Below are 23,111 nucleotides of genomic sequence, written 5' to 3' on the forward strand. Positions count from 1 at the left end.
GGGAACCTAGAAGAAACTGAAAAATTATTACAGAACTAAAGAACAAATGAATAAACGATTATCATAATATTAATAGTGACACAAAATAATGAATATAAGAAAAATATTTTTTTTACTTTTATTTTATGAAAATTTCTTTGAGTAGTTTTATCTATAAAGTTCTTCCTGTTACACGACCCACCCCCTCCCACCCTGGGAAAACACACTAAGCTCATGCACACACAATTACGCACACACACACACACACACACAAAGATTATTCGTTTTCAGCTTTGTATTTGTCTAAATAGAATTTTGTAGCTAAAGATTTTAGTTCATCAGTATCAAGGTTGTGAAAATCAGTGTCAGGATGATTTATTAGTAACTCATTCCATTGTTTTGACGAAAGACGAGAGAAAGAGTTAAGTCCAAAATTTGTGGTTTTTGACCGTTGAAAGTTTTAGTAGTTTAATAGCTTTGCCCCTGGTGCCAGTTTTGTGATCAATTTCATCAAAATTAAGTGTTGATAGGACATCAGATGGAAGATTACCCTGGAGGTATTTTTGAATAAATAAGATATTCATTACTTTCACCTGATCAAAGATTTTGAGTAATTTAAGTTCAGCAAACAGGGGAGTGGCAGAAGTTCTTGGTTCACTAAAGGTCATGAGTCTTAGTGCAGTGTTTTGAAGAGTAAGAATTCTATGTGTGACAGTATTGTCACACAGTCCCCAGAGTTGACTAGCATAGCGAACATGAGAAGCAAAAATTGCATGATAAATGTTTAGAAGGATCTGAATTGGAACATAGTGACGAAGTTTGGATATTGCCCCATTTGCCCTTCTCAATGTAGCAGCAACGAAAGAAGTATGAACCTTCCAGTTTAGATGATTGTCAAGGTGAACACCCAAATACTTCACACTCTTACTTGGTGATAGAATTTTCCCGCAAAGCTTAATTCTGTCTCCAAGGGGAACGAAAAATAACAAACTCAGTTTTGCTAGCATTCAAAGAAATTTTGTTGGCATTAAGCCAGCTGACTAAAACTCTGAGATCAGCATTAACCCTCCCACAAAGACTCCATACAGTTTTTGAAAAATTTAGTAAATGAGTATCATCAGCAAAATGATATGTTTCAGAGGTTCTTATACAGCGGTGAAGATCGTTTATATACAACAAGAACAGCAGAGGACCCAAGACTGAACCCTGAGGAACTCCATGATTAATAGATTTTAAAAGGGAATTTGAGCCTGAAAGAGAAACATACTGGGAGCGGTTAGTGAGGTAAGATCGGAACCAGTCATTAACAATGCCTCTGACTCCGTAGTGATCGAGTTTTTCAAGTAAGATTTCGTGATCAACTGTGTCGAAAACCTTTTGTAGATCGACAAATACACCACAGGCAAACCCACCATTGTCAAGATAGTTTCGGATACGTTCGACAATATTAATGAGTGTATGCTCAGTAGAGTGAGCCTTACGAAAACCAAATTGTCGAGAGTAGATTTGATTATGGTTTTCAAGAAAATCAGAAAGACGTGAGTACATCACTTTCTCAAAATTTTTTTCAATGTTAGATAAAAGTGAAATTGGCCTATAATTAGAGACTTCAAGGGGAGAACCTTTGTGTTTGAAGACAGGCACAACTTTGGATATTTTGAGAGTAGAGGGAAAAATACCACTGAGAAAGGAGTAGTTTATCAGCGCCGATATTGGCACAGAAATATCAAGTCTTAAAAGTTTAAGGATTTTTATAGGAATACTATGAGGACCACTTGCTTTATTTATTGAGAAAGAGCCAATCACCCTTGCAATTTCTTGATTAGTGGTTGGTGCTAAGAGGATGGAATGCAGATTTGGATCTTTCATGAAACTGCTGAAGTGATTGTAAGAAGGCGGCATTTTTTCACGAATAGAATCAGCTATAGTAGTGAAAAAATCATTGAAGGAATTGGCTACTTTCTCAGGATCTGATGTCAAAGAGTCACCTGTGATGATTGAAATGGGTGATTCTGAGTTAGCCCTTGTTGAGATTATATCGCGAACACCAGACCAGACTTTTCTAGAGTTTTTAGAATGGAAATCAAAATATCTGATGTAGTGGTTTTTTTTTACTACGTCTAGTCAAAGTGACTATCATATTTCGATACCTACGATATAATTCATAGAGTCGATCTTTGGACTCCTTAGTTTTAGCCTTAGCGTGTTTTGTTTGGTAGTGGTCACGTTTTTTGATTGACTTCAAAATTCCTGGCGTTATCCATGGTTTTGTTTTTGATCTAACTTGACGTTTGGTAAGTTTGACTGTGGGTAGATGTCTCTCTACAAGTACTTTAATTTTGTCATTAAAAATATTGAAACAGGAGTCTGGATTAGTTATCGAGAAGAATAGAGTCTGCTACACTTGATACATTTTACAAATCTATTTTGCAGGCATTTGCATTTTTTAGAGCCTCCTTTTGAGAAATTTTGAATCTGTTCTTTACTTTTTGAATTTTATGCCTAAAAGTTTTCTTAAATGTTCTTACTTTCACCATTTTGTGAGTATTTCTCTGTAATCTCTTAAGACACTGGATGATTTAGAGTCTGTAAAGCCTTATAATGGTTAATGTACTTCTGTATTTGATATATCGAAGCCTTATGCTCTTATATATTTGTGTGTACAAATAGATATTTAGACTTTGAACAAAAGAAACAAAGATGGCACTGCAGCCGCGAACGGCTTTCATATCTGCACTGGTGATATTTTTTGTTGTTGGAGCTCAAGCACGCATCAAAATCCGGTAAGTACATATTATTCTGTCGGAAATATCAGAATTTATATTTGATATTTGAATGTATAGCAATGTGCCCTCCCATAATGGCTTTATGGCAACTCCTGGACTTGGGCACAGGATGTACGGTTACACATTTTGTGGATTGCATTGTGGAGTCACAAGAGTGCTCAAACTGCGAGCAGCGAGCAATGCATAATGCAAATAGTGAGCGTCTTAAATGAAGACTCTCCACCCAATCCAAGAGTGCTCAAACTACAAAAGCAGTGAGCCAATATTTGATATTTCAGCGATGTTTAAATTTTCAAAAACTATAAAAAATCTGTGATCGAGTAGTGAAAATTTCAAAATATGTTTTAAGGATAAGTCAATCCACTCAAAAGTTAGCTTTCACGTACTTCTATTAATGATGCATTTTTCTACCAAAGGCAATGTTTTTAAACATATTACCAAACTGTTTGGAACGAACATTACAAGTACGAACCCGGGGGGGGTGCTACCTATGCCGACCGAGGGGGTGTGTTGCTGAAGTTCGAAAAATGAACCCTACGTGGGACTCGTATTTTTGAAAAAAGTGACCCTGAATGGGACTGAAATTCAAAAGTTTTCTCAAAATTTTCCCTATTTTTTCCAATTTCCCCCAAAAAGGTTCCACACGAGGGACCGATTCTTCTATTTTGGTGCTTTTGCGACCGTACGAGGGGCTGAAGTATACCCTGGCCAGCGTCAGATCCCCGTACTGCTTTTTGCCCATGTACCCCTCCCCCGGGAGTAAGAACCCCTCTTAGTTCGATCTATTGTTTAGAACCAAATTATATTTCAGCAAAATCAAATTACCTCCTCTACCCAAGAAGCCAGTTTACTTGGTGACCATACCACGAGTGGTATTCCCTGGTGAAATTACCACAGCCACTTTCAGTATCCCACCTTTGAAGAAAGGTTTCACACTAACTGTTCGTCTGAACCATCGAGAATCGATCGATATCAGTCAAGAGGTTGTGACGGAAGTCATGGCTCGTGATCGCAGACAATTGATTACGATCCCGATTAGAGTAGATGAAAGGAAATTTGGATCAGAAAAAAGGTTTGTCAAAACGTTTAATGTTTTTTCATATATAGTTTAGCAAGCACTAATTTAGACATAGAAGAAAATAGAGCAAAAAGTAATGGAGGGAACAATTTTAGTTATACAAACTAAATCCAGTAACAATAATCGTATTATCATATAACGCCTATACTACTGTATTACACGCATTATAAACGACTCCAGTCGTATATGAAATAGACTGTATTATTAAAAAAGTTGCTTCGTCTTAAATCAGTGTCAGCTCTCTTTCTGTACTCGTGAATTTTAAGGCCAAAATATTTTTATAAGCTTACTTTCTTCAATGTATATTGACCTGAAGAGCTTAAAATCAGCATTTTCTTCAATTGTTCTTTATTCACCCCTACAAAGCTTGGTCGAAATATATTGAGATTTAACGTTTTTCAGAATTTAGAGTCTTGGAGAGAATTTCAAATTTAGTACTTACACTTTATTTTATTGAACATTTCGATTTTGGAGGGGTTCGATGGCTTCTAGGCTATATTTCCAGCCTTATTGGAGCAATTTGAGCTTTTGAGTGAAGGATCCAAGTCTTCAGTCTCTATTTTTCAACCGTACTTTAACGCGCTTAAAATTATTTGTGGTGTTTAAAATTTTGCAGGGAAATCTCCTTTGTCTCAAATATTTTGTCCAAGATTGCAGGTATTGGCCTAAATTGTAACAAGTTTTAAGCTATTCATAAATTGTTTTCGTAAAGCGTCATTTTACGCTTTTATTAATTTCTTTAGAGTAAAACCTAGACTTATCTGGTATTTTATCTGGTTTCTCTATCATTCATTCCAAGGATTGTTTTCAAATTCTCAACCGACTCAGCCGAGACAGACGAAATGCCCTTTACAGCGAAACCACTTAATTTGGAAGTCAAATCGCTAAAAGATCGGTTATTCATACAAACCGATAAACCGATTTATAAACCCGGTGGAAAAGGTATAGTTTCTTAATTCATAATTATCTAAACATAAAGCAAGTCCTGCATGCGTCTGCACAGTCCCGTACAATCCATAGTTTACCTATACCAGACCCGGCAGAAACGGGAAGACTGGGGAGACTCAAGCCTCCCCATTTTTGAGCAAATGAGTTTTTTTTCTCGAATTCTTAGGGAATTTTATCTCATTTTGAGCCTTCAGCCTCCTCACTTGTTGTTCCACCGGGTCTGTATACCCAAAGGTGGGGAAGGACACCTTCACTTACCCTTGACAACTGTTTGACGAGAGACATCAGGTACCCTTGCCAAATCATTGGTAAGACTTCAAAATACTGTGATAACTGAAGTCTGATATACTGATACCATAACTGAAGGCTCTACAGCGTGTCCTGGAATCGTCCTACGTCAGAACACGACTAACAAAGTAATTGAAACTTTAGAGCAATCCAGGGAGAAAGAGTGGTGCCATCCCCTATCTTTGGTTAGATAGCTATTGAAAGAGCCTTCGGGTCGCCTCCGATTGCGGTTGCAGACTTACTTACTTAAACACTTAACACTTCTTACGATGCAACAAAAACACAATTCACTTATAAACCTAATAAAAATTTTAATTGTGTAATAAAACATCTTAAAGGAATTTCTCATATCAGACAAAGAAAAACGACATTAAATAAAACACACAAATTCTAATTTTTGACATACCACAAAAGCCTTTCTATACTTGAAGTCTGTTCTAACACAGGAGTTTTCTGGGACACCCTGTACATTCTCCGTAGTGTAAAAGTAAAGTTCAACCTTCGGGTTGGTGGAGCTATCGACAGAGGAGCCTTCGGATCGCTTGTGTTGATTTTTTTTCATTTAACTCATTTTTTATTTACAGTTCGATTTCGGTTGGTCAGTGTAAACAAGAACTTGAAACCAAATAGTGAGGTATAATTTTTGAATAATCTTAACAATAGAGCTGCCTGGTGCAGCAAATGTCGTAGAATAAATTTATTGCAGTAGACTCTTGCTAAATCGAATTTCCATTATTCGAATCTTTCTACAAATTGAACCTCAGTCCCTGGACAATCTTCGTAAAATGCTTTCTGAAGCTCTAATCCTCATAATACACCCCTGCGTCACAGACCCGCTGGGACCCAAGCCCCACTGGAAAATCTGGCCCAAATCTCGTTCCCGGTACTAAAAATACCCCAAAATTTCAGGCCCACTGTGAAATTGACTTTGATTTCATCCCCATTCAAATTTCATTGTAAAAAATTGCACTCCAAAACCACCCCCATTGGATTTTTAAGCTTGGAACAATAGAATCTCTATCCCCATTGGAAAATTTTACCCCCGATGTGGAAAAAGTTTCACCCGAACTATGAGACAGGGGTGTCATAATCTCTCTGTAATTCAAACGAATTTCACTTTCCGTTGGACTTCGAATTAGCGAGATTTAACTGTTCAATTTTAGGACTGATATATCCAAGCTTTTCCAATATAGAGTGTTATTTTTATAAAACGTTTTAGGACATTAATCGGACGTCATTTATACAACATATAGTTCACATTCTTCCCTGGAAACAGAAGAAATTTTTTCCAAAGTGTTTTTAAATGTTTGACGGAAAATTCCGTCCAAGATTTGCGCCAAATATCTTAACTAAAATTTACTTGTTTTTGTTTCATAATCAGACGATTTATATTCTTTATCTTTCTCCTTTTTATTAGACTATCGATCAAGTTTACATTTTGGTAAGTTTTCTAATAAAGTCACTCTTACTTTTCTGTGATTAAATTAATTTTAAAAAACATTTTTATTTTCCGAGTGAAATACGAAGCTTTTTGGTAAGAGAAACTTAAATTATTAATTATCAGAATCGTATTTTTCGGTGACTGTTCACTAATTCCATCAAACATCGAATATAGAATTTATATTAACGAAGTAGGCTGAAAATGGGCAAAATGGACCCGCTTAGGAGGGTTATAACTTTTGCTCAAAGATAAATATAAAAGATCTGATATTATACTTGAAATCAGCTAGGTTCAAACTTTCAGAAAAGGATAAATTCAAAATTTGGTGGATTACGAGAAAAGTCATCTTTTTTTAATGTTCATTTTTCATCTTCATGTAATAAGTTCTTAATATCATCCGCTCTTAAGATTATTATTTCAACGATAGGTATTACTTTTAATTATACTTATTCTCCTTCCTTCACGTGAAAAATGTACGGACTGCCAAAAAGAATGTACTTTACAAATTGACTGTGACGCTTTTTTGGGGAAACTTTTAAAGGAATTTTTATATTTAATTCATATTCTTTTATCTCCCATTTTTAGAATCCAACTGGGTCACGTGTCATGCAATGGACCAATCATACTCTTGATGGGGGTAAATTGACTTAGTTGAATTTTCCGGTTATCAATAGTTTAAATGTTCAATACAACCTTTTTAAACACAATTATTTTTTTTATAAGAACAAGTTAATTTTTGATGAGGCTCGACTGCTCTTATGATTTAGGCACTTTGAACTTCAAATTTTTCTTACTCTATAATCTTAGGACAAAATTTAAGTTCTTCTTCACACCTTTAAATTGATTGAAATGACAATTGCAGGCTCAGAATTGTTCTTAAATTGTTCTTATTTTTTGACGATTTTGAGCCTCGTTGTTCTTATCAATTCTTTCTTATAAAACAACGATTTTTTTCTTTAGGAATGTCAAGTTTCGAAATGGCGCTATCCATCAAACCAGTCCTTGGTACATGGAAGATTGTTGCCAAATCTGAAGTAGGTTTCTTATTTTATTGATAGGATAATTTCTGATTCTGATTTTCTTGATCAACTTTTGAAAAAATCTTAGCTTGATAGTCATCAAGTACATTCAAGTTAACACTCTTTTTTACTACCATGTAGAAACCACTCTCAAGGGATCAAGTCTTATTGCACTTACCATGGTTTCCACATAATAACAAGAAAAGAAGGAATATTGATTCTAATTTTCCGATTTTTCCCACTTTTTTTTAGAAACTAAAAGCAGAAGTCAGTATTAAAGTTGAGAAATATGGTAAGTCGAAATTTCTAAGCTATTATACTGTGTGTCCTGATGAAAAAAGTTGAATCGAATTTATATAAACACACCCCCTTTTCTTACGGACCCGGGGGGATTTAATCAGCCAGTGGGGGTAACAATAACGGACCCAAACTCGATGGGGATTGATAGTCACATGTTTCTAATGGCTGGGGATTTGAATTCCATTGTTTTCTGGTCAAAAAATTCAGTGTGGATGGAAAAAATAGTACAATATTTTGCAGTGGGGATTTGCTCATCTGATTATTTTCAGCGGGACAAAAATTAGAGTATAATTTTCCACTGAGGACGATATTTTTGCCAATTTTTCCAGTGGGAAGGGGTTCCCAGTGGGTCTGTGAGAAGGGGGTTTATAAACAAAAATCCTCATAATCTATACACATTTTTATGACCTGATCACTAATTTTTGGTAATTTTTTAGATTTTTGTATCATTTATTGATTTCCCTTTTAGTCTTACCAAAATTCAAAGTGGACATTACGACACCTTCGTATATTATGGATGATGATACTACCATCACCACCAAAATCTGTGGAAAGTACGTTAATTTCATACCGCCATACCTCCCGCCCTTATTACAGGTTTCGTTTTTAAATCTGAGTGATACCGTTCGCTTAACTCGTCAATTTTAATTTACAAGCTTTTTGAGATTGAATTGACACGGATGTGGAGCAAGGTTGGTCAGAAAGAGGAAGAGAAAAATATTTTTTGCTTATATCAACATGTGATATTCATTCGAATTTTTCTTATAGATATACGTATGGTAAAGAAGTCTCTGGAAAGTTGGAAGCATCACTTTGCTTGAAACCAAATTCTTATTTACTAAGAATAAGATCAGATGATAAGAAAACATTCTGCATCAACATTAACAAAAAGGTAAAGACAACACCTATGATCAACCTATAGACGATCCTATCGATTTTATCACTAAAAAAGGGAACAGTTTAGGAGAGGCGTGATAAATTCGGGTGGAGTAAGCAGTGGTGGTGATGTTTACAGTGTACAGTGTTCCAAAAACTTTACCGCCACTTTTTTCCCGTAAACCGCCCTGACGCCCTAACTCTTTCCCGCGTTTACTGGCCTCTAAACGGACGAAATAATCGTCTATTATCAACCTTAATGAGGGGGTAAAGCTCTAGTTAAGCGCTGTTTGCATGTCAGTACAACAAATGACGTCATTCGACACTTTCAATCTTGAATCTAGTACCCTATTTCTACCTCATTTACATTTGGAGAGTAAAAATTTAGAGAGTAAGGAATTTTGGCATGCGAGAATAAAATTGTAATGTTGTTTTCAATGATTTTCCAAAACCTTTTCAGGATGAAAAATTAAACAGTGTGTAAGTCTTTTCAGACGAGGATGGCTATTTGTTAAATATTTCTTGTTTTTCAATCTTTAGATTAAAGGATGTGAAAACATTGAATTCCCCTTGAAGAAGATGATGAACAAACCTAAACGGCTTCGTTATTCAGACTCCTACAGTAAATATTCCCTCAAAGTCATTGCAAATCTAACTGAGGAGGGAACAGCTATCAAGCAAACTGAGGAACACCAATCAAAACACTTCTCGAGACAACCTTACGAAATCAAATTTGAAATTCCAAAATATTTTAAACCTGGAATGATTTTCCCAGTCAAGGTAAGTTTCTTTAACATTTCATAAGAAGTGAGTAAAAATGTCTTAACTTTGCTTGTTGAGTATTATAGGATAGGTTACTTTCCGAAACTAAGCAAAAACAACAAAAAGTCAAAAGCAGTCTCTCTAAAAAGCGGGTTTTTTAAATTAGCAAGTCAAGAACGACTAATGCAATTGAAGAAGTTGTTTAAAAAGGGATCTTTCTAAAGGCCACCTTTTCAACAGTTTAGTCTCTCAAGAGGTAACATGTTCAGCAGTTGACCATGCCCAGCATACCATCCCACCGTCGCGTGTACCAAATTTACTGTATTGAAATTCACTATATTGAAATTTACTTATTCAATCAATTTTAAGATGTTGGTCAACACACCAGATGGTCGACCAAAACAAACACCAACCAAAGTCTGGCTAACCATTTCTCCGACTCCCGGCCGCCGGCAAAAACGTTTAGTCACTGTTATAAATGGTTATGATGAATTCAATGTCTTCCCCAGAGCTGATTCAACCAAATATATTTTCAATGCGGAAGGTGTTCTTCCAACCAAGAAGTCAGAAGTTATCAAAAAGAAAAAGGTAACTCTATTGCCATTATTTGGAAAACATTTCGAGAATAGTAAAATTTAAAAAAGACTTTATTCCAATCATTTTAATCATTCCATTGGGTAGATTGACACCACCGACAAAAGCTTGGCATTTTAAGCAAAGATGACATATTATTCTTGACGTCTTTTAAGAAACGGTTTTCGCAAGCTCAGCATTTTTTTTCATGTTCAAATATCGTTTAAGATAGCTTTAAGAAAAAGTTATTCCCGGAATTCATCAATCTTAAAACCCTGATTATAAATAATTCTATAATTTTTATATTGTCCTCTATATTTTCCTACCTTTATTTAAGCAGGGCCGTGGACAGGGCTCCAGACACTTACGCCAAAGAAACCGCCTCCCAACAGCCTCAGGGCGGTCAATGGCGTGGCATTCAAGGAGCAAAAGTTTTTTGAGTATCTCTGGACCAACATCGGTTGCTGTTGACCAATACGCCACCTTTAATGTTGATTTCACCAAAGCTGATTACAAAGATATTAATTTCTTGGTAAGAACTCTAAGCTGAACCTGTACGCTTTTTGGACCTAACCCGGTGGGGTGAAGGTCCTATAAATTAACCTGTGTTCGTTCGTCCGTTCGTCCGTTCGTTCGTCTGTTACCAACTTTTCTCAGGATTGAATCATAGGAATCTTTTGATTTTTGGTACAAAGGTGCAAAAGTGGTGGTGGCCAAATGTGACGGAGCCCGATTTTCGAAAAAAAAAATTTTTGGGCAAATTTGGGATAAAAGGATAAAAAACGGCTAAAAAACGGGTTTTTTGGACTTTGTGAAAAATTTGATCATTAATTTTTTCTGATTTTTTGCATGAATGTAGGGTACCATCATAGGTAAAAGATGGCTCAAGTAGATTTTTGCAAAAAAAATTTGTTGGCTCAAAAAACGCATGTTTATCTATAAGAATCATTATTAATAAGCGTACATCAATGTTCTTAGCCATATTATTTTTATTAGTTTTTTTTTAAGATGAAAATGTCACGGTAGATGGTTCGAGTTTTCTAGAAACTCTTATTATTTTTTTTGGCTGAAAAACGAATCTTTATTTATAAGAATCACCATTTATAAGCATAAATCAATGTTCTTAGCCGAATTATTATTTATTATTATTTTTTCAAAACGAAGAAAATGTCACCTTAGAGCTTAGGTCCATAAAAGTATCACTTGTTTATGACCAAATTTATAAACACAAGGCTCAATTTTAGCAATATCTATAAAATAACTTCAGAGATCGTCAAAATCTCGTAAAATTTAACAAATTTCAGAACTATTATATGACCGGGACAAGAGTTTTTACAAGCTCTTATTTGATTTGGTTGGTTGTTAATCAGTTACAAGCCAATTTAATTACTTTTTCTAAAGAACGCGTCATTTTGATTACTTCAAATGACCAATTATTAAAGTATCTTATAAAAACTCCATCTCATCTGATATGACCTTATGCTTAAAAAAGATATCAGGATATGATATGAAGAGAACCATAGATATTGGTTTTGGTACAGACAATTCTAGGCGTGGCCCGAATGATTCTGTCGCGTGATCGCTTTAATGACTTTTACTTTTATGAAACACGCAATTCACAAGAGACAAATTATGTGACGTCATAATTGGTATGCGCAAAGAAGAAATTATATTTTATAGAAATAGGCGTATTGATTTTTTTGATACAACACACACAACAATTTTGACTTCATGAGAGAAGGTTGACGATGTCAACATGAGTTTTTGAGTATGAGTTTTACTTAAAATTTTGACACTTTTATGAAGACTTTGATTTGACTTTTATTTACTGGACTTTTACTTACTTGTGGTTCAGTTTTGGAACGTACACACAGTTTTCACCTAGTCGTATGCTGGTAAGCAGATATTTTATTTACATTTATTTCACATATTTTTCTTGTATTTTGTCACTTTTCTAGACTTAGAAATTTGCTTGTCAAGCCAGTTTTTGAAACAAATTGTCAACTTTTAGGCCTTGTATAATTTATAGTGAAATTAATGAAAATATATTTTGCCTTTAGTTTGAACGCTCAGTTACAAACACTACCGACTACGTTCCATTTTGCTGCTCGCACAACATTCAAACAGCTATCGAGTCATGTTATAGATGAGCGACAGACCAAAACGAACAACAGCCCAGCGCATTGATTATAGCCTCACCCGGAGGCGTGCTGCAAAAACGACCGAAATGGACGAAAAAGCAGATGCAAAACCAGCTATTGATATTGATGACTTTATCATCAAATCCGAAGTTCTCAAGGACGATATTTCAGACTTTGTTGATGAGATATCATTTGATGCCATGTCCGCCCTTGATGTTATTTCCAGATTGGAAGAAATGAGGACGGATTTCAGAGCCATTCATTTCAAATTGAAACGAATCATCGGTACCGAAGTATACGACAAGGAATTCAAAAAGGAATTTGATGACGTCATCATCAAAATTAAGAGTGGAATCACCAAATCAAAGGATGCTAATTCCAAGGTAGTTGCAAAGGAGCAATCAGTTGTGGACCATCAGGAAAAGGCGATGTCATTCCAAGTGCAGACAGCTGACGAACTTGCAGAGGAGCTCAGAACGGACTGGTGTAATCAAGAATTGGTGATCTCCAGGCTGACAGATGAACAACTCCTGAAACTCAAAGACAAGCAGGAGGAATCTGGAAAGAAATTTGAACGTCTTACCAAAAGCTACCAAGAAATTCTCAAGTACCCTGCAACCTCCACAAAACTGGTAACTGCCATTACAGAACTTGGTAAGACGTATAATTTACTTTCTTCTAAGAAGACTGGGTTTCTGAAAGATCTGGAGTCTCAAGTTGACCAGAGGGAGCTCAGCAAAAGGGATCTCGTCAAGGAGGGAAAGTTGAACATAAATCTTGGAAAGTTTTCTGGGTATGATTCAGCAGTGGACATTTACACATTTCAGTCTGAATTTGAGAAGCTTTACCTTCGAACAACCACTAAGAGAGTGCTTCCGGACCTCTTGAGAAACAACCACTTATCAGAGCCAGCACTGTCTCTGGTAAAGCATGTCGATGACATCAGTGAAATCTGGGATAGACTGAAAGCTACTTATGGGGAAACCAAGACTCTTTTGACCAGAAAGCTTGCTACCCTTGATAACATCTCTCAGTTGGGGAGAACCAAGGACCCTGAAAAGTTGATAGCTGGAATCAGTCAAATCATAAGTTTGATGAGGGATCTCCTAAATTTGGCTACTAAGCACCGGATTGAGAAGTACCTGTTTTATGGGGAAGGCTTGGAACGAATCTACCGTTTGATGGGGAATGCCCGAACAACCCAGTGGCTTAAAGAGTCTTGTGAGATTGAGCACAACGAAAAACTTATTTGGAACCGTTTGATTACCTTTCTCGAGAAAGAAATGAAGGTCGAACAACAGAGGTTAAGATTTTGTGGGAGTCACAACGAAAAACCACCTCAAGGTCCAAAGGGAGGAAGAGGCCCATCTGGATTCTATGGGGGCAATTCTCAAACCAAGAAATGTTCACTCTGTGGGGCAAAGGATGGGGAAGCTGATCATGTTGCGATTGGGTCAGTTATTCAATACTTTTCCTGTCGAACCTTTGCTGAGAAAACACCATCTCAACGTTTTTCGCTTCTTCGAAAGAAGGGATTCTGCTTTCAATGTTTGTACCCTGGGGCTGACTGGAACAAAGGGAAACATACAAAAGGGGAGTGCCAGGCCGAGTTTGTTTGTCCACACCCATCTCACCAGTCCTACCCTAAAAAGAAACACGTTTTGCTTTGTGATGAGCATAAGGATTCTCAAGAAAACGAGGATTTGTTAGAACGATACAAAGCGAAATACATTAAGAGCCAAAGCTTACCGTCATTTTCCAGGGAGATAAAGCTATCGTTCCACGCGAACAGTGCGGTCTCAAACCAAAAATTGCAGCAAACAAAAGACCAAAATGTTGCTGAATCAAATGTTGCAGAGATCAAAGATCGTGGTATCTACATGTTGCAGCAAATCAAATTAAATGGAGAGCTGTTCAATATTTTCTATGACTCAGGCTGTAGCGATTTCTTGATCACTCAGGATGCTGTCAATCGTCTTGGAAACAATGCTACCATGCTATCAAAAGTGCCAGTATCAGTTGGAGGACTTGGAGGATCCAAAACCCTTACCGAACATGGACTGTACCGTGTAAAGTTACCGTTGATTACCGGAGAGAATGCAGTAATGACCGGAGTTTGCCTATCGAAATTAACCGATGAATTTCCAATGTATCCTCTCAGCGAAGCGGAAAAAAGTCTGTTTGTTGCGGCGGGCGTAATGGCGAAAACATTTCCAAAATTGCCAAAATCTGTAGGCGGCAAAGTCGACATGATGATCGGTATCTCAAATTTCTGCCATTTCCCTAAACTCATCTTCCAATCACCAACGGGTTTATCGATTTTAAAATCCGTGTTCAGAGGTTCTGATGGCACCACAGGTGTTCTTGGCGGTCCACACGAGTCATTCTCTCGAGCTCACGACGCCCACCTTTCCTCTACTTTCTATACGGAACTCGCCCAGATCCGTAAACTTGCTATCGTGGAATCTCCCACGCCCATTCATTCGACCGAATCTTATCGATCCACTGTTCTAACATCGTTTGAAAATGTCGAAAACGCAGGCTCACAAATTTCGTACCGTTGTACCAAGTGCCGTAGTTGCAAAGATTGCAAAACCCATGACACGATCGAGGTTATCAGTCTGAGAGAGGAGGCCGAACAAGCTGTCATTAACGCATCCGTTTCGATCGATGTCGATTCATGCACCACAACAGCCAGGTTACCGTTGATGTATGATCCGGTGAAACGTCTTGCACCTAACAAATCTATCGCACTTCGAACGTACACTCAGCAAATCAAAAAGCTGAACTTACCTGTAAACGCACAGGATAAACTTGACGTGCTTGAATCTGAAGCCAAACTTCAAAAGTTGGGATTCGTTGATTATGCCAAAAACCTACCATCTGACGTTCGATCCAGGTTGAAAAACAATCAAATTCAGAATTTCATTCCCTGGAGGGCAGTGTGGAAGCCCACATCCATTTCAACTCCCTGTCGTATAGTCTTTGATGCCTCAATGACAACTGCCTCAGGATCCAGTTTAAACGACATCCTTGCCAAAGGAAAAAATGGTTTGAATAAACTACAAGAAATCGTCATACGTTGGTCAACCCATCAAGTTGGTATCCATACCGACATTAGCAAAATGTATAACACAGTTCGCTTAGATGAGAGAGATTGGTGTTTACAGAGATATATTTGGCATGAGGATCTTGACCCAACCAAAATACCTGATGAAAAAGTGATCAAAACACTGATTTATGGAGTAAAGCCCAGCGGAAATCAAGCAGAATATGGTCTCAGAAAATTAGCTGACATATCCAAGGATGAATTTCCTGAAGCAAGTCAAATCATCAAACAAGACATCTATGTTGATGACTGCATTAGTGGTGACTCTTCATATCAAATAGCCAAACAAAGATCTGAGGAGCTCGAAACAATTGTCAATAGAGGTGGTTACAAACTTAAAGGAATTACTCTCAGCGGTGAAGATCCCAAGGAGAACTTATCTGACGATGGCAATTCCTTGACTGTCGCTGGATTGAAATGGTATCCAAAAAGTGACTTGATGTCATTGAACATTGGAGAGCTGAACTTTGCCAAACGTCGACGTGGTAAGAAACCACCAGCAAAAGACAATTCAATCCCAGATAGGCTCACCAAACGTCATTGTGCATCCAAAGTGGGAGAGATATATGACTTACTTGGTAAAATGACACCCATCACAGCAAGATTCAAGCTAGATCTACATGACTTAACCACTCGAAAACTTGATTGGGATGATCCTATTCCCAATGAACTCAAACCAACTTGGAAGGATAACTTTCAAGTGATGCAAGAGATGAACTCAATTTACTTCAAACGATGTATTGTACCAAATGATGCTGAATCATTGACCATCGAAACAATTGATACAGGGGATGCTAGTCCTCAACTTGCATGCTCGGCCATCTACTCAAGAATCAAGAAGCGTGATGGTGACTACCACTGCCAACTATTGTTTGCTAGATCGAAAATACTTCCTGATCGTATCACACAGCCAAGAGCAGAGATGATTGCTGCACTCCTCAACGTCTACACAAGTGAAGTTGTCAAAAGATCACTTGGTGGGCTTCACAAATCTTCAGTCAAACTTTGTGACAGTCAAGTTGTATTACATTGGATTGGAAACGAGGGCAAGCCTCTCAAGCAATGGGTACGTGACAGAGTGATAGAAATTCGTCGATTTACTTCACCAACTGATTGGTATTATGTAACTTCAAAGCAAATGATTGCTGATCTTGGAACAAGAAGAGGATGCTCAATCGAAGATATTTCAATGGATTCAGATTGGATCAAAGGACTTGAATGGATGTCAAAGGACAAGGCAAGCTTTCCAACAACTTCAATCAGAGGTTTGACACTTGATACATCAGAGATCAAGGAAGCTGACAAAGAAACCTATCCTCAACAAAGCAATTTCGTTAGTGAAGCAAAAGTACCACCTGAAGTAAAGAAACATTACACCTTCTTACAGTATCTTGTCGATCCAAACTCACACAACTTTACAAGAGTCATTCGAATAATGACTTACGTGATAAAATTCATCAGACTGATTCTCACTCGTCGTATTGATTCTTCCAAATCAAAGACTTTTCCATGGATCATGCTCACATCAACTTCAGACACAGCAAAAGCAAAGTCTTATTACTTCAGAAAATGCACAAATGAGATTCAACAATTTGTACCCAAAAAGAAGTATGAGAAGATATCAAGGCTCAAAGATGATATACTTGTTTACACTGGACGAATCCTCTCATGTGATGACATCACTGTATCAGGAAGATTTACAGAAGCCATGAAAGATCTGTCCTCAACAAGCTTTTGTGTACCATTGGTTGATAAACACTCACCAATAGCATATGCAATCATTAATGATGTACACTGGAATGATCCAAACGTTTGTCATCGAGGAGTAGAAACGACATTGAGGGCTGTTCTCAAACAGGCCTACATCATTGAAGCAAGATCCATTATCAAAGCTATTAAAAGATCATGTCCAAGATGCAGATATCTTGAGAAGAAGGCAATTGATGTAGCCATGGGTCCAATTCCAAAGTCAAGTCTCACTATTGCTCCTGCATTCTATATGTGCCAGATTGATTTATCAGGTCCATTCAAGGCTTACTCACCTCACAACAAACGAGCAACAATCAAGATATGGCTTGTAGTGTTTTGTTGTTGCACTACATCTTCTACATCAATCAAGGTTATGGATGATTACTCCACGCCAGCTTTCATTCAAGCCTTCATACGCTTTGCTTGTGATGCTGGATTTCCAAAAGTTCTCTACTGTGATGAAGGAGGACAACTACTGAAAGGTTGCAAAGACATGAGGCTAAACTTCAAAGATGCTACCAATCAACTACATCAAGATGTTGGTGTAGAGTTCAACTCGTGTCCAGTCGGCGGACATAATTTTCATGGAAAGGTCGAGAGACGAATTCAAGAAGTCAACAAATCATTGGAACGAAGTATCTCTAACGAACGTCTGTCATTGTTGCAATGGGAGACATTGGCAGCCCAGATTTCCAACTCAATCAACAACTTACCAATTGGAATCAGAAACGAAGTATCTGATTTCGAATCAATTGACTTATTGACACCCAACAGACTTCGAATGGGTCGAAATAATGAACGGAGTCCCGAAGGAGAATTATTGTCATTGGTGCACCCAAACAGAATCATTGAGGCAAACAACAAAAGCTTCGATGCATGGTTTGAGGTTTGGTTATCATCTCATGTTCCAAAGTTAATGGCTCAAGAGAAGTGGTTCAATTCAGACAAACAACCATCCAAAGGAGACGTCGTTCTATTTCTCAAGAATGAATCAAACATCAGCAACACTTATCAATATGGAATGATCGACAGTGTTCATAAAGGCAAGGATGATGATATCAGACAAGTCACTGTGAAGTACAAGAATCATCAGGAACAATCATTCCGATTTACCAAACGTGCTATCAGATCATTGGTTCTTATCAGATCATTCGATGAAGTCGACATCCTGACAGAGCTCGGAACAATGGCTTCGCTTGCAGACTCAACAGTTCACCTGAGCAATTGACGATGCTGCAGTTCCAGGTGATGCTTTCTTTTATTTTCTTCTTCAAATTTCGTGTTCCTGAATCTTTCAATTGACGTTGACACTTGGAATCAGCGTTTCCCAATCAATTCAAGCTTGATGATGTCAAGCAAATGTTGACTGTGATTAGCCAGCATTGTCTATCATTTTGAACTTATGATGACTTGTTTGAGATGAGTCTCTCTAGAAACAATTCGTGATGTCCAACAATTCGTGATGTCCAACAATTCGTGATGTCCAACAATTCGTGATATCCAACAATTTGTGATGTCCAACAATTCGTGATGTCCAGCAATTCGTGATGTCCAACAATTCGTGATGTCCAACAATTTGTGATGTCCAACAATTCGTGATGTCCAACAATTCGTGATGTCCAACAATTCGTGATGTCCAACAATTCGTGATGTCCAACAATGTCGTGATGTCCAACAATTCGTGATGTCCAACAATTCGTGATGTCCAACAATTCGTGATGTCCAACAATTCGTGATGTCCAACAATTCGTGATGTCCAACAATTCGTGATGTCCAACAATTCGTGATGTCCAACAATTCGTGATGTCCAACAATTCGTGATGTCCAACAATTCGTGATTGAGTTGTTACGTGAGTCCGTAGCAACGTGCTTCTTACGTTGAGTGTTTGATTACATACTATGAGCTGAGTATGATAATAGAACTGATTACGCACATGAACTGATACCTGAGCTCAACGCCTCAGTGTTGATTTACAAATTATGAACTGATACGTATACTTACTTTATACTACGTTCGATGATACATTTGATGAACCTTTGACAGACACGCCCTTGAATTACGATTGTTTCATGGTGGGGAGTGTCGCGTGATCGCTTTAATGACTTTTACTTTTATGAAACACGCAATTCACAAGAGACAAATTATGTGACGTCATAATTGGTATGCGCAAAGAAGAAATTATATTTTATAGAAATAGGCGTATTGATTTTTTTGATACAACACACACAACAATTTTGACTTCATGAGAGAAGGTTGACGATGTCAACATGAGTTTTTGAGTATGAGTTTTACTTAAAATTTTGACACTTTTATGAAGACTTTGATTTGACTTTTATTTACTGGACTTTTACTTACTTGTGGTTCAGTTTTGGAACGTACACACAGTTTTCACCTAGTCGTATGCTGGTAAGCAGATATTTTATTTACATTTATTTCACATATTTTTCTTGTATTTTGTCACTTTTCTAGACTTAGAAATTTGCTTGTCAAGCCAGTTTTTGAAACAAATTGTCAACTTTTAGGCCTTGTATAATTTATAGTGAAATTAATGAAAATATATTTTGCCTTTAGTTTGAACGCTCAGTTACAAACACTACCGACTACGTTCCATTTTGCTGCTCGCACAACAGATTCTAACATATGTTTCTAATTTTCTCTTTTTCAGGTCATTTGCAGAGGTGTTGTTCAAGAATCGTCCATCTTAAGCAACATTGAGAAATACACAAAACTTCGCATTTTCATTCGAAATGGGATGAGCCCCAAATGTCGTCTTTTAGTTTATTACTTCCACGAACGAGAGTTGGTAGCCGATAGCCATACTTTCGATGTTTCGATGGATACGAGAAATAAGGTATTATATTATGTGTAATTGTTGTTGGGCTATTGAAGGACATTTTTATTATTTTGAGGAGGTTTTTTCTGAAAGGTCAACCCAGAAATTTTAGATACATTCCTCAATATTTTGCCTATTTTTTAAATATCCTTTAGATTTCCGCAGCAAAAAAGTCATAAGAAATACGGCAAAACTACCAAAGCCATTCTGACAAGTTCGTTGCTAAATTCGAAGGGTTAAACAATCTAGCATATAACAAGGCTTCTGCTCATCCTCTAGCGAAAAAGTTTCTTATAGGAAGTAAATCTATAGAGGTCTAAGATTCAGACTAGCACAAAACGTTGTTTCAACGTTATCTAACGTGTTACGGACGTTTTATGGACATAATATGGACGTCGACGCAACATCGTATAATAGTTCAAAATTACATAGTTGTAGAAAAATTTCTTGCTATCTATTTCATTAGGTATCAATGAGTTTCAAAGACTCTGAAAAAAAACCTGGCTCACAAGTTGAACTTCTTTTGAAAGCGTCGCCTGGATCGAAATTTGCTGTGTCTGCAGTTGACGAAAGTATTCGCTTGATGGCCCAAACGAATGATATCAAAGAGGAACAGGTAACATCTCATTCTCATTACTTTTGGCGGATAATCTTAAGACTCTCCAGCATAAACTTTGAAACCTCTCAGATCTACCACTGCATTATAACCTTAAAGGGGGGGATGTAGGGATTTGAAATACCATTTTCCCGTCAAAGTTTTTGCTGAATCCCGGAATCCTGTAAAAAATAATAACACCGTCACACCGGTTTGTAGAGGTTAAAATACTAGAATACTCACAAAAAAAGGCTAAAATGCCCTCACCATCTGATTTTAAAATACCGTTTTCCCGTCTCTTTTTTCGTCAAATCCAGTAATACCGTACTAAAATAGGGCCAATCCCGTCACACTGTAAAAGTAGCTCAGGATTTTTACTTAACGAGTGTTACGGGCACAAAATGTACGTTAAACATGTCCAACCTTATTTTGTCGTGCTTCGAATCTGTGTATGTCTCTGTTAATATTACAGGCCGGGTAGGTCAGTCGGTAGTGCATTGGTCTTACTATCCAAGGGTTACTGCCAGCGAAGAAGAAGCTTAAGTTGGGTAATCTGATCTGGGTAGTAAGTAACTGGGAGCTGAGAGTAGGCGTCCCACCTAAGCATTAGACCGACCACCCACAAATAGATCAATATTAAAAGGGGTTGCGCGCGTTTCAGAACTCTTCCGTCCCTCCAATCTGTTTGCATAGCAAAGACATGACGAGAGGCAAGAGTGACAAAATCAAGCCGTAAATGTCATATATATGTCATAGATTTATAAAGCCCGAAGGGCTAGATGTCGTACTTTTGCTGAAAAGTGTGTCGTGGTTAGGTAGGAAATCCTACCTTACAGATGCTCCCGGCTCTACCGACATTCATCAGATGAATATACTTAAATATAACATAATTTGATATAATTCTTTCCTATCTTTAGTTAAATTCAGTGTTGTTGGAACAAGACGTAGAACGTCGTACCAGAAGAAACCGTTGGGGCTGTTGGAATCATCATGAGCGAAAAGTTGATAGCACAGAAGCTTTAGAGGTGACTTACTTTTCATTTTCCTAATTGTCATCTTATACGATGATGTGGACCGTCAAATGGATAATTAACGAAGGAACATATACACGTTTTTTTACAATAACATCCAAATTTTTTAAAGCTATCGGATGTTCTTAACTTTTTGAGTTTCAAGCCTATCTTCTTAACATGTTCCCATTTTTTTATATATTTTCGTCCATTTTCTTAATAAATTCGCTGTTTTGGAGTCCGCGAAGCCTTAAAATGTTCTTAACTTGTTTTAACATTTTGGCCATCAAAGTCTTATGTTCTTATATAGTTTGTTCTTATAAAAAAGCGTGTAGATGTGCAGAGTTAACATCCAGTGTGACACTAGTTAGCAATACAATAGCCGCGTTAGAGTTTCGAAGAGTCGCCTCGAAAGAAATACCCGTGTTCATGTTTTTGGGATGAGCTGGAGTTTTTACAAGATACTTCGCTAATTGGTCATTTAAAGTGATAGAGATGACGCGTTCTTTAGAAAAAGTAATGAGATTCTTTTATTACATCTTAACGACCAACCAAATCAAATAAGAGCTTGTAAAAACTCCAGCTTGTCCCATGTTTTTAGATAGTTTCAAAATCTTAGACTGTGCTGTGCGCGTATCTCGTTTGGTAAAATGTGCGCGCGATATAGTAAATTGGTCCCTATATGGCTAAACTTTTTTGAAAATTCAGTGTTCGTGTATGACTACATGACACCAAATTCTCGTGTTTCCTCAGATCGCATCGCTTTCGAAACTAAATCCTCGTGTTGCAGCAAAAAAAACTCTTCTTATCGGTTTGTTTTCCCGCGCTACTAGCAAACTGACAGACAATTTTTTCTTGATTGGTTAATTTGCCTTTCAAATAATGACTCGAATCCACACTTTCTTGTTCTTTTTCTTAGGAATCAGGGTTAAGATTTCTGACGAATGCGGAGGATCGGCTACCTGACAGAAGTTATTGTATTTATGATTACGAAGGTATTTAATGAACTAGTTTGAGTAAAGAAAACGGTTAAAGTTAATTTCATACTCAAAGTTACATACCATCCAGGATGGCCATAGTGTCCTCTAGGGTTTGTTCCCCCCACCAAATTTTTGATTTTTTTAAATCTACCCCTCTTCTCCCCCCTATGACTTTTCAGTTTTTTAGTTTCCCCTTCTTATTTTGCTTTCCCCCCAGAAAATTCTGAAAATATCAGTTCCCTCCATATACGCATATAAATTTTTCAAATTTCAACCTGACACAAACGTAAAATTTTGCTGCAAAATGAATACTAGACAAAATAGAAAGAAAATAGGTTAATGTAAACAAACATGTCAAAATTATGATCTAATCACATAATATCATGTGGACTGACCTTGGTTGCTGAGATAAAGTTGAAGTGATTTCACACTTCCCCCCTCCCCCACCAAATTTGCCAACTATCGATGTTTCCCCCTTCTTTTTTTCCCCCTTTACTATTCAAATCTTCATCCCCCCCTCATTCATCCAAAATTAGAAAATTGGTCCCCCCCCTGCTATAAAGGGTAGGGTAGGACACTATAATGCCAATTTTCAATGGAATAAACGTTCTATAAAAATCTACAATTAAGGTAAATAATGAAC

The 23,111-nt window shown here is 37.2% G+C and overlaps 1 protein-coding gene across 2 annotated transcripts in view; it reads left to right on the plus strand.

Annotated features, from left to right (window-relative positions):
• The first annotated feature begins 2,619 nt into the window (after nt 1-2,619).
• LOC136808923 (alpha-2-macroglobulin-like) overlaps nt 2,620-23,111 on the plus strand; it is a 31,659-nt gene continuing 11,167 nt past the window's right edge. The window contains exons 1-17 of one of the 2 annotated variants that reach the window (XM_067065484.1): nt 2,620-2,762; nt 3,577-3,837; nt 4,643-4,785; nt 5,664-5,713; nt 6,497-6,520; nt 7,106-7,157; nt 7,481-7,554; nt 7,792-7,831; nt 8,309-8,393; nt 8,608-8,731; nt 9,256-9,495; nt 9,847-10,065; nt 10,388-10,582; nt 19,716-19,901; nt 20,350-20,499; nt 21,396-21,503; nt 22,408-22,483. In XM_067065484.1, coding sequence (XP_066921585.1) covers nt 2,680-2,762; nt 3,577-3,837; nt 4,643-4,785; nt 5,664-5,713; nt 6,497-6,520; nt 7,106-7,157; nt 7,481-7,554; nt 7,792-7,831; nt 8,309-8,393; nt 8,608-8,731; nt 9,256-9,495; nt 9,847-10,065; nt 10,388-10,582; nt 19,716-19,901; nt 20,350-20,499; nt 21,396-21,503; nt 22,408-22,483 — 2,110 coding nt within the window. In that variant the 5' untranslated portion in view covers nt 2,620-2,679. The remainder of the gene's footprint in view (nt 2,763-3,576; nt 3,838-4,642; nt 4,786-5,663; nt 5,714-6,496; nt 6,521-7,105; nt 7,158-7,480; nt 7,555-7,791; nt 7,832-8,308; nt 8,394-8,607; nt 8,732-9,255; nt 9,496-9,846; nt 10,066-10,387; nt 10,583-19,715; nt 19,902-20,349; nt 20,500-21,395; nt 21,504-22,407; nt 22,484-23,111) is intronic. The other variant, XM_067065485.1, reaches the window with a different exon arrangement.

The sequence above is a fragment of the Clytia hemisphaerica genome, unplaced genomic scaffold (assembly GCF_902728285.1).
Source record: "Clytia hemisphaerica strain Z4C2 unplaced genomic scaffold, Clytia hemisphaerica genome assembly, whole genome shotgun sequence".
Lineage (NCBI taxonomy): Eukaryota > Metazoa > Cnidaria > Hydrozoa > Leptothecata > Clytiidae > Clytia > Clytia hemisphaerica.